This window comes from Centruroides vittatus, unplaced genomic scaffold (assembly GCF_030686945.1).
Source record: "Centruroides vittatus isolate TY-2023 unplaced genomic scaffold, ASM3068694v2 contig_2696, whole genome shotgun sequence".
NCBI classification, from domain to species: domain Eukaryota; kingdom Metazoa; phylum Arthropoda; class Arachnida; order Scorpiones; family Buthidae; genus Centruroides; species Centruroides vittatus.
The window spans coordinates 779,487-792,351 of record NW_027121716.1 but is presented as its reverse complement, the minus strand read 5'-3'; the positions used below and the strand labels follow the sequence as shown (position 1 = coordinate 792,351).

The window sequence follows — 12,865 nt, the reverse complement described above, 5'->3', positions numbered from 1 at the left end:
AATAATAATAATAATAAATTATAATTGCTAGTTGTACATTGATAAAAAAGTATGCTCTAATTAATTTTTAAACAGATATCTTAAACTCAAAAACCTAATATTAATGAATCTATTAATATTATTATTTCTGATTGTTTGGAATTCTATTTCATTTGTAAGAATTAATGGAAAATCATTGTAACAAGATTATCTGATAAATATTAGAAATATTGTTAAAAATATACTCTTGTTACTGTGGATATGTTTGAAATTGAATTATAACAAATCAAATTATTTAGGAAATGATTCAGTGGGATTTGATACACAGAAGACAACATAGAGTTTAATAATTTATAGAATCTTTAAATGTTTAATAGAACTTCAATTATTATTTTTCTTAAATAGAAATTTTATGTAAGTATATATGCTGTTTACTTTGAAACACCACAAGTTTAATTCTCAATAACTTAAGCTGCATATTCTTTTTATTATTAACTATTACATAATATTAATACACAAATTTCATTTTTGTTGTTGGTATGGTTATATGTTAAAAATGACTACTTTTAAACTAACATACCAGCAGAAAATAGATACTGTTATAAGATATATCAAGCTAAGATCAATCATAAGCATACAGTAAAAATTCAGAAGTGATCGTGAAACTTTTTGATACCAGAACAAAAGGTAATTTGATGAATATATAAACAATTTAAAGAAACCAGAAATGTCTGTGGTAAATCACTTCTTCAAAAATTATGTCATGAGAATTACCTGATGTAGGAAACTTATTTTTTGTTTTATCTTAACCTCACCAAAGGAAGATTCCAATTAAAAAAACTGGTTCAAAAAAGATGGAGCATGATTACATACAACATCCAATGTTTTGACATTTTTCCATTTAATGTTTCAAAATCACATATCTGGAATTGCTTTCTAGAAGTTTGATTGCAGACTGTCATTGTCATGGCCATCAACCCCCAACCTTTAATCTTTGTAATTAATTTTATGCATTTAAATAAGAATTATAAAAATATAGAAAATATACTTTTATAATTCTTTCTATTAATATATGTTTATAATTTTTATTTTATATTTATATTTAATATTTCTTATAAAAATTAATAAGAATGCCATAATTAAATCAAATTGCAAGTTTGAGAAATAATAATATGTAGGTGTCAAACAAAAATATAATTATATAAACAAATTTCTATGTAAAGGAGTTATTACATAAAAAATTAAAATTTTATTTAAAATTAACTCATTTTTATCATGTTCATTCTAAGGAAAATATACATAAATTGAAAAAAATCTATCAAACTTTTAACTATATTTTTTAGTGTTAAATAAAATGTAACAAAAAAATAAGGAATCACCGATATATATTTACACTGATTGCTATATCTTGAACTTTAATGTAGATGAATAGAATTTTTTTTTGAAAAAATTGTAACAACAATTTTTGTGTATTGGCTTAATTTAGAAGATATAATCATACAGGTTACTTGTTGTAATTAGTCATACTATACCTTAATTAAAATTCAAGTTGTATTGTTAGTTTATTAAGAAATATTTTATTATACATAATAATTTCAATAAAATAATTTATCTTCTGTAAAACTAATATTGGAATACATCATTCTAATGAAAACAGATTTCAATTACATTTTTCAGTGATGATAAATTATTGCCTTTCACTAATGAAATAAAACTTTTTTATAATTACTATATAACTTATATATAGAAATTAGTTAGTTGTATTAAAAATAATATATTATTCATAATATATCAAATTATTAAAAAATCAACATTGTAATGAATTGTAATACAGACGGCCGGGTGGCTGAGGTGGTTAAGTTGTCAACCAACTGTTCTAGATGACTCAGGATCAATTCTAGACAGTCACAAAATCCCAGGAATTTTTCATGGGTGGTCTCTCCTGGATATGTCGAGCTCTGCCCCTCATCATCCGGTCGTTCCACATTGTGGTCTTGACCAAATCCATGATGGGTATAGAAAAAAAAAAGGCCCTCTTAGTGCCCATAGGGCAGAAAGAGACAAAAATGAAAAAGTGTGATTTGATTTCCTTGTAAGTATAAGTTGTAAGTATAAAGTTTAATATATTTGGGTTAGTCAATTAAAAATGAGCCAGAGATCATAAAATTTCAGATATTTTTATTATCTTAAAAATAATTTCCAGAATTATTTTATCCCAATAGTCCAGTGATTTTCAACTAGTGTGCCACGAAAATTTTTGAAGGTTATTAAATAATTTATTTTCAAAAGAAGCCCAAAGAACAATAAGTGTTCATGTCAAAATTAAAACCTTTTTAAATTGATTATACAAGTTTTTCATTGTTATAATAAATAAACATATACATAATGTAGTAAAAAAATATATATTTATAAGCAAAATTATATATGCATAACATTGAGTTATTTCATTTAAAATGAAATTTTTTTTAAATCAAAAATGTATCTATAATTGTCCATAGTTTAAATTATTTTAACTTAGAAATAGCAGGATATTGGGCAGGTTTCTAAAGGCAATTATCATGCAACTTTTAAATGCAGATCAAGACTTAATGTTAATTGCTTTACTTATGTAAATGAAAATTATTAATTTAAATAACTATTGTTGTAACCTGCTGCTATTTTAAAGAACAACAGTACTGTCTTATTTAATTCAAAAAAATATACACAAAAAGAATTAGGTCAAGTGGCAAGTAATGAGCAATAGAATGTTTACAAACACAACTTTAAATCATGTGATTTTTTCTACAGTAATTTAATTATAGGTCAAAGTGTGCCATGAGATAAAAATAGGTAGTCAATAGCTTTCTCATAGAATTCCTTCAAATCTCTTCATTCAGCCATTTTCAAACCTCTCTTTAACTTCATCCAATGCAAATTGAATGCCTTTAATGCTTGTTTCAAATACCCAAAAATTTCATAGTCATAAGATGATAAATCTGAACTGTAAGAAGGGTTATAAAGGATGTTTCATCCAAATTGCTCCAATTTGTCCCTGGTTTTATTAACAATGTGTGGGCAAAGGTATTATCATGAAGAAGTACAGTGATCAATTAAGTTAAAACAGTCCAGGCTGTTTTAACTTAATTGATCACTGTAAGCTTTTTAATGTTTCCTGACATCATATAGAATTGACAGTGGCTCCATGATCAAGGAATTCAATAAGGAGTACATTTCTTCTATTGGAGAAAAAAAATCAGCATTGTCTTTCCCATACTATTGTGGGTGATCATGGCTTTCTTTGGCAGAGGGGATCATGGATGTTTTCACTTTAGACTCTGCCGCTTGCTTTCAGACTGATTCTACACATCACCAATGACTGTTCGAGAAAGAAAATCATTTCCCGTAAAGTTTATCTTTTCAAGTGTGAGCACCAATGCTCTTACCCCTCAACTAAACTTTACATCAGGATGTCTATTGGACACATCTGACTGCATTGTAGAAAGAAAACGTTTGTGAAAAAATCAGCAGTTAATAATACTAGCAACAATAATTTTTAATGACTAAAATGTGTTTTACCAAAAAAAGTAATAATGATAACAATGAAGAGAAAATAATAATAAAAATATTTAATTAAATTGACAATGGTTGTTACAAAACAATTGGTTAACCAGTAATAAGAAACAAAAAAATTCAGCTGTTTTGTCAAGGTTTTACAGTTTTTGCATTAATCAATTTTCTAAAAAGTTAATGCTAAGATACTCTTTCTCAACTCCACCATCAAGCTCTCATTAATTTATACTGTATCTCTTTGGTATAATGAAATCACAACTGCTACCTACCTCATTAACATAGTCTCGTGGATCTATAACTTGTATTTTACCTGCTGGCAATACTCCAGTTTTAACATATCACGTAACATTTATTTACCGACGAATAAATTAACTTCATAGTATTTTTTCTTTTTTTTTTTGACATCATTTGACTTATTTCGATGCTTACTGGTCACATGTCAAGATATTTTTCTTTTGGAAGACAGACTAATAGTAAGATGCTTTTAATAGTAAGTTCCCCTCATGTTCTTTCGAAGTGATAGTGCTCCAGATTTTTCGAGGTCACTCCCATCCATATCTTCTTTTGATTGGAATCAAGGTCTTGGGAACCCATTGGGCAAGATGTTTTTGATGGAGAAGGTGAACTTTGATAAAATAAATTATGCAATGACTAAATCTTACTACTGTCTCCAAATAATCTTCTGTGACACATCTGTTTTTACAAATGACTGTATAAATCAATTGGGTGTGATTTATACCTGGCTTATCATTGTGTTTCAAAGATGCATGCCTTTCTCAAAAGCATTTACCCCATTTTTTGCTATTGTAAAAACATTTGATTATTGCTATACACTACATTAATTCATCTATATTGTGTTTCATCTAGCCCTTCTGCTGTGAGAAACCACACAAGTTTCTTCTGCTCTTTTATGCCCACTTTCAATTTATTGCTTGGATGGTGCACAGATTCAATTCTTTGAATTGACCAGACAATACAACAAAAGACACACATGCTGATCACATGCTTGCTGTAAATTTGTTCTCTATGCTACCAACTATTGTAATAAAAAATGTTCCCAGATAGTGTGTTGTTTTCAAAAAATAACTTTTGAGTTGTTTTTAATTGACTGACTCATATACATCAAAGTACTGTATTACAATTATTTTTTTAAATTACATTTAAAGAAAAAAATACACTTATTGTAAATTATGTTCAAAATCATCTTGTTTTAAAAATTTCTAATCTAATTTTATAGAAAAAATTTATAGAACTAAATCTATTGTCAAATTTGAGTGAAATTTTCCTCAGTATTCTATGATATTAATATATATACACAGGTACTTTCTAGTAAGTAAAACTAAGTTTTGTCACTCTTATTGTGTGTTTTACATCATTATATCATAACACTTCTTATTACGGGAAACTAAATAATTGCCTGCGTATTATTTTATATTAATGTGAAAATATGAATATTTTAAAAAATATATTATTTTGATATTAAGAATAAGCATCTAATTTCTTATATTTGTTATAGCAACGTCGATTGGAAAGTTCATTTCGTAATATGCTTCGTAACACTAGTCCGGCAATAGATTCAAATTCGGAATGGGATGAGGTAAGTTAGAGTTAATATAATCTTGTTTGATCTTTCTACAATGATTTATTATATTAAAATTATATTACACTATAACATATATTTGCAGGATTTTTTAAATAATATATGAAATAAATTATTTAAATAAAAATTATTTTAATTGGTTTTTATTACTTATTGACAAAAGTAAATTATAATTTTCAGATTTTCTGTTTATAAACCTAATAATAAATTAAACAGTTTTTACTTAGAGTTAAATATATTTTTTCAAATTTGATATTTTTAGGACATTAGGTAGGGGTTGCTTTGGGTTAGATAAATATTCATTAATATTTTCACAGATATAATGGTAATTTATAATGCATACAATGATTAATAATAGTTAGCTTAATATAATATAAAGCACTTATTCTTATTTATAAAAAAATAGAATTAACACTAAAAAGTATATATTTCAATGAATGTACAGTACATTTACTACACACAAAATATAGGAATTGACAATAGTAAACTCGTATTGTCTGGTGGAAATATATGATGTTAAACTTGATCCATTTGAGCTTAACCTGGAGGAGTAAAATGTTCAGATTTGCATGAGCTAGAAGAAAACAATGAATTTTGTTCAAATTCCAGTTCTACAAAATTTATTTTTTGTCACAGATGAATAAAACTTCATATGCTAATTAGGCAATTCCTTGTCTATCTAATAATCTCTTTTATTTTCCAATTAAACGTATTCTTTTTTATTTATACTATTTAATACTGTTTATCATCTTTCTTTGTTTATTATTTATAATTTTCTAATTATTATTAATTCATGAAAATAAATGCTGTAGGATAGAAAATAGAATATATTATTTTGGGTTTGCAAATATAACCAACTTAACAGTCATATGTTATACAATGTAGTTTCTAAAACAATTAGTTGCAGTTAATTGGTTTTGCAGCTCTACCATTCCATCTAGTGTGAAACAAGTCTGCTTTATTTATTCTTTAGCCAACTACATTCTTGGACTTTCTTTGGAAAGATGATAATGAGCAAATGTGTCACATAAAATAAAAAAATTTTTTCTCATGTTCTCAAAACAATGAAATATGAATTAATTTAAAAATTACTACAATGATTGTAACAGTACTTCGTAATTTAAATGCTATGTACTGATATCAAATAGGTCTTTTTGTTAACAGTGAAATGTAGATGGTTTTCACTTATTATATCAAAGTTTCATTATTGTTTTTATCAGTAAGTATTCATAGAGCTTAACAATGCTGTTTTATATATAACATTTTGTCTTATATATTAATTAATTGTCTTTTTAATTTCTTGGCTTTGTCATATTATGATCAGAAGGAAAGTATTGTGATCAATCAAAAAAATAACTCTCCACGATTTTTACATTTTTGGATTTGGGACCATGAAACATTGAGAATGCAAAATGATTTGGGGGTTTCTATATGTATATATGTATATGTGGGTGGATGGGGGACATAATTTTGTTCACTTACTTTGAAGCTTAATAACTCCTGTGCCTTTTTTTGAAAATTTCTGAAATTTTTCAGAAAGGTTTTTGTATTAGGAGATTGATACTTTTTAATTTTGGTGGTTAAAGGTCAAGGAATGGGAAGATAGGGGGTTGTCTCTCAAGTGGAGTCAGACTTAATGAACATTTTACTCATTATTAGCATTTGCAATTTTTTTTTCTATAAAACTCATCCTTGTTCTTAAAATTAAGCGTTTTGCTATTCTATAATAATTAATAACATAAAAAGTTTTTAATAAAATACCATAACAGATAGTGCCAAACACAGTTTTTAAACTTTGGCCAGGAAACTTATACAACTCTTTGCTGGATTTTTATTAAAAAGACCCATAAAAATTTTATAAAATATGACTTAATGCCAGTCAAGTCATTTTTTTTTAAATTTTATTGTATTTTGAACAAAGCAATGGCATTTTTTTATAAACAGTTTAAATTATTTTAAATATTTTGAATGTCAATAAAATTTAAAAGTTGTAAAATTATCATATCAACTTTTTATGAAATTACAATTTTAATTTATGTTCTTGTTAGTTTTTCATAGTATAATACATCATCTATACTTGTAATTTTGAATTATAAATTTAATGAACTTGTTTCAGATTTTATTTTTGCTTCATAATAATTTTATTTTAATTCTTCTGATAGGTTCGTAAACAGTTAGAAAAGGAATCTGCATTTGGAAATATTCTTTTAGAATCAGAAAGAATACGTCTTTTTAAAGAATATCAGCAGACATTAGAGGTAAAGTATTATATTTAAGTTGAAATAAGTTTTTATTTTTATATTCTTCAATAGAGAAGAAAAATTAACAATTTAGAATATTTCTAATATAAAAAATGATCATAACTATTCAGTAATAACAAAAATATTTCTTTCAAAGACATACCGTATTTTACGGACTATAAGACACACTTTTTTCTTCGAAAAATTGCCTCCAAAATTCAGGTGCGTCTTATAGTCTGTAAAATACGGTATTTCTGTGCTTAATTAATATATTCTTTTTTATATAGATTTTATTTTCAATATTTATAAATTTCTTAAACTGAAAACAATTTGTGTTTGAATGTAATTTTTATAAACCCTTAAAATCAATAATTTAAAAGTGCTTACTAAATTACAATAATTCTATTATACAATTTAATATAGAATTTTCCAGTTCAAAAGTGATGATATTTATCAGATTTGTGTTAAATTTTCTTTAATTGTAAGCTTATAAATCTTGAAAGGCTTTAGAGAAAAAATAGAAATAGATATATCAAAAATGTTCAATAATCTTCATAACTTATAAATCTACAATAAAAACTATACAAAAGTAGAACTTAATAATGTATTTTATGATTTGTTTCTTGAATCATTGTATTACAAGTCATTTGAACTTTAACAATATATTATATAGCATAAATGTAATTTCTAGAGATTAAAAAAAAATGACTTTGATTAAAATTTTTATAAAATATTCTCTTCTGCTTTATCATAATAAATAAACAGCTTTTCTTTAAAAAAGAAATATTTATTGTGACATTCAAAGCAATAGAAAAAGAATGAAATTTGTAAATTTTTAACTGTATCTGATGACAAAAAGATTAATTTGTTAAACTTAGGTATTTTTCTACATTGGCAAAGTGAAATGATTCTAATTTCCTTTTTGAGATTGTAAAAAGTTGAGAGAGAAAGTTCCTAAAACTCTCATAAGTATATTGTCATTGTTTTTATAATGATGAAATTTTTTAATGTAAATGTTTTTCTAATTTTTAATAGCTCAAACTTTTTTTGTTTGTTTTTTATTATTAAAATGTAAAATTACTCATTCAATATTGTATTCACATTTCTTATAGGAAGCATGTAGTCACCATCATAGCAAATCTAAGAAACATTCCAAGAAAAATAAAAAACAAAAGAAACGCTCAAGATCACATTCACGCTCAGTAAGTTTCCAAGTGTAATTAAATTACAGTTGTTGTTGTTAACTTTAATTATTATAATTATAATATTCAGAATATATGTTATAGTTAAGTAAAATTATAATATCTGAGTGTATAAATATATTATAGGGCTCTGAATCTGAAGAAGAAAATTTGCGTCATCGTTCAAAGAAAAAGAAGAGAACTAAATCTAGATCTAGATCTCGTTCTCCTTCTGTGTACTCAGATGGAAAATCAGAAGAAGGTTTGTAACTAATTATTCTTTTTCAAAAGAAGTAATTACTTTACTTTTATTTCAATTTGAATAATAATTTTACAAAAACAATGATTGCATTCAGTGCCAGATTGACCAATAGACAAATAAGACAAATTATGCCTAGGACCCATAATTAGGAGGGTCTGGATTCAGTACAGAAAAAAAAATAAAAAAAAACATAATAAATTAAAAATAAAATAAAATTATTATTTATGTTTTTAAAATAAATCTTAAATTGGGACCCCAATTTAAATTTTGACTAGGACCTGCTAGAGGCTTATTAATTTGGCACTGATTTGCATTTGCTTTTTTTCGTATTTAGAAAATAAAATAGTGTAATTCTTGTTCTTATGATTTTGAAAAATTATTATCATTATTAATTAAATGCATCCCTTTTAATATATATATTATTTATTTTTTATTTTAGATGAAAAATATTCCAGAAGACACAGAAAGAAAACTAAAAAGAAAGACAAGCGCCATCCATCTCATTCTGTATGCATCATTCTTATTTAATTGGATTTTGTTTTGTACATAAATCAAGTAAATGTATATTAATACTTATAATTTTGTAGCCTTCATCTGCTTCTGAAGAATCTGATCACAAAAGTCACAAGAAAAGAAAAGTTAAAAGTGTAAGCCGGAGTCCAACAAGGGAAGAAGGTGAAGTGGATCATCACGATCCTAAGGTTAGAAATACATATTTAATTCATTAATTATATATAAGTATTACATTTAATAAAGTGTGTAATGTGTTCTTTACACAAAATAAACTTTTCTGTTTGTATGAGTTTGGACTCAATTATTCTTATGATTAATCTGAATTTCTGAGATATACCAGATTTAAAAATTAATAATAATAGTATGTATTACTAGTTGTATATATGAAAAAATTTAAATTTCTGACAAAAGAATTAAAATATTGATGTGTTTATATTATATAATTAAGTTAAAATGAAAATGTATATTATTAGTCTGTAAAATATTATAGAAAATATTTGATTATTTTATTTTTTAGCTTTAAGCATCTTCAATCCTTTACAATTAATAAAAAAATGTTAAATAAAATGTTTTAAACACATTTTGTTTTTTACTGTAATGAAAAACATTTTAATTTGATATTTCTAAATATACAAAATAAAATTTTATTATTGACTACAAAGCTTGAGAAAAAATACATGAAAACCAAACTGTTCACCACATTGAGTGGCATTCAGTAGTTCTCTGTAAGGAATATCAGAAGCTAAAAAAGTATGGTTTGCTGACTTATAAGTCAGATTCAGTGGCAGTAGAAATAGATTAACCTAACCATTTGCCATTTGTAAAAACTCAAACTTATATAAATCAGTCCCACATAAAAAAAACAACCTACTGAATATATATTTTGCTATTAAATATGCAAAATATATATTTTTAGGGTGTTTTTTTAATGTGGGACTGATTTATATGAATTTGAGTTTTCTCAGATGGTGAATGGTTAGGTTAATCCACTTCTACTAGAAAACTAAATTAATTAATTAAAGGTTTAAGTTTCGAGTATATTTTTAATTTTTATATTTTCATAAATCAATATGATTGTATAAATATTTAGTAATATTTTTAGAATTAATTTGTGTGTTTTTCAATATATAAGTATTTCAATAATTTTAAATTATTTTTAAGGTTTAAATTACATTTTGATCTTATCTTCAGTTTTTATATAAAAGAATTGATATGTTTAAAACTTTCAATAAAAATTAATTATAGCAATACTTGAGGATTTGAAATTGCAATATAATTCAGTAAATAAAAATGATTACTTAATATTTTTTTAGTTATGGAATTCTTCTGAAAGCGATGTGAGTGAAGAAGAACTGGAAAGACGCAGAAATGTACTGTTGAAGCAGTTGGCTACTCATCAATAATTCAACATAGTCATCAAATTATTCTTTTTTCATTGTCATCACATTGTGATTGTAAAAACTCAGATAAAATAAACTCTGAAAAATTGATACAATCTTTGTAGTAATACATTATAAGACAATGTGTTAAAATTTTGTACAGGTAGCACATAACTTTTTATGATAGTATAAAACAGCAATTACACAAAAATTAACCACTATATTCATTGGTTATTGTTAAAATTTTTAATTTTTTTCATGATAATCTATATTTATGATTTATTCAATATCATTATAATTACTTAAATGACTTCAAAATTCAGTTTAGTTTTAAAGAAGAAATATATAAAATTCTTATTGAATAAATTATGGTTGAAATATTTCTTCCATAAATATTTTTATAAGGCATTTTATGAAATTTTTTAAATGCCTTATAACTGCATGACTCCTTTATATTTAAACAATTTTGTTTTTAATTAACATAAAGGATAAATTTGACAATCATTTCAACATTATATATATTTCTTTTGTACATGAAAATGAATATTCAATTATAATTGAAAAGTACCAATTTCTTTTAAAAAAAAATGTAAAGTTGTTATTAATTTAGTTATCATTTCCTATTATTATCTATTGCTTAAAGATATTTAAACAAGTAAGTTATGAATTATCAAAATAGTCGAAAAATTAACTATAAATTCATTTTGTTAAATTAAGCAGTACAAAATTAATTGTAATGACAAAGATATTTTAAAATTGACAAAATTTATAAACAAATAATTTTTATACTGATTAAAATAAATTTTGGTTTTTCCCTACCAGAAATCATTTCTATTGAAAGAGATCTTAAACATTTTATACGTATCTTATAAATATTTTTAAAGAATGTGTAACATAATTAAATCTCTTTCGGCAGAATACAGAAATTCTTTAAACACACAAATCTTAAAAGTTTTATCAAAAATAATTTAGCAATAGCTTTTTGGATATTGCTATTTCTCTTAGATTTGCTGTTTTATACATAAATCCTATTTAATAATCATAATTGTCAAAAATTGTTCAGCAATAAAGGTGTTTCAGATTAGTCTGTCTCACTAGTCTTGCCATAAAATATTGCAGAAGGAACAGAAAATTTTTATAGTATAATTGCTTTATTAAACCATAAAAATTTATATTACTGTTAAGAAAAATGCTTTACAATGATATGTATATTTTGTTTCAGTAAAAACTTTTTGTTTAAATAAAATTTAATTGGAAAATATTTTAAGATAGATGAAAATGTTATTTTTAGATATATAATAAAAATTCTAGCTTTCCTAACTATTTAAAGCATGAAATAAACTTAATGAATATTTTTAACATTTTAACAAGAAGAAACAAAAGGTTATTACATTTTAAACAATGTTCATAAAATTGTCATTATATACAGTTTCATATTAACATGAAAATATTAAACATAGTAAGATGAAAATCTAATCTTTAAAATATATTTTATCATAAAATTTAAAAAAGTATGTTGATTCAGTTGTATTACATATTAAATTTTAAACTATTTATTAATAAACTAAAAGTTATTATTATAATAACAGCGAGGTTGAGGCCGAAGTTTTAAATGCAAAAACGTATACATCGGACATTCAGTGTCACTTTCCTGTAAGCCTAGAAGTTTGACAATGGTGTTTGGAAAGTCAGTGGAATCATGCTCGACTTTCCAATGGCCATTGTCAAACTTCTAGGCTTACAGGAAAGCGGCGCTGAATGTCCGATGTACACGTTTTCGCGTTTAAAACTTCAGCCTCAACCTCGCTAATAAACTTATTCCTAAAATTGTGATAATATATTTGAATTTTAATTATATCATTGTCTACGTTGGACATAGTATTAATAGGACTTATTATACTGGTGTTGTCTTAGTTTTTGCAAATAGAGGAAGTCTTATTCAGAAAAAACAAAATCTTTATTTTTCAGGTGATGAAAAACCAGGTGAGAAATAAAGATTTTGTTTTTTCTGAATAAGACTTCCTCTATTTGCAAAAACTGAGACAATACCAGTATAATAAGTCCTATTAATATACTAAGTCCAATGTAGACAATCATATAATGAAAATTGAATACAGTAAGGACATAGAGGAGGATATAAGGATATAGACAAAAGAATTAAT

At 24.7% G+C, this 12,865-nt stretch overlaps 1 protein-coding gene across 1 annotated transcript in view; it reads left to right on the top strand.

Moving 5' to 3' along the window:
• The window catches only part of Prp40 (pre-mRNA processing factor 40), a 75,517-nt gene extending 64,698 nt beyond the window's left edge, over window positions 1-10,819 (top strand). The window contains exons 21-27 of the mRNA XM_067266229.1: window positions 5,045-5,125; window positions 7,291-7,386; window positions 8,481-8,570; window positions 8,697-8,811; window positions 9,251-9,318; window positions 9,399-9,512; window positions 10,638-10,819. Of these exons, the coding sequence (XP_067122330.1) occupies window positions 5,045-5,125; window positions 7,291-7,386; window positions 8,481-8,570; window positions 8,697-8,811; window positions 9,251-9,318; window positions 9,399-9,512; window positions 10,638-10,727 (654 nt within the window). The 3' untranslated portion in view covers window positions 10,728-10,819. The remainder of the gene's footprint in view (window positions 1-5,044; window positions 5,126-7,290; window positions 7,387-8,480; window positions 8,571-8,696; window positions 8,812-9,250; window positions 9,319-9,398; window positions 9,513-10,637) is intronic.
• The last annotated feature ends 2,046 nt before the right edge of the window (window positions 10,820-12,865 follow it).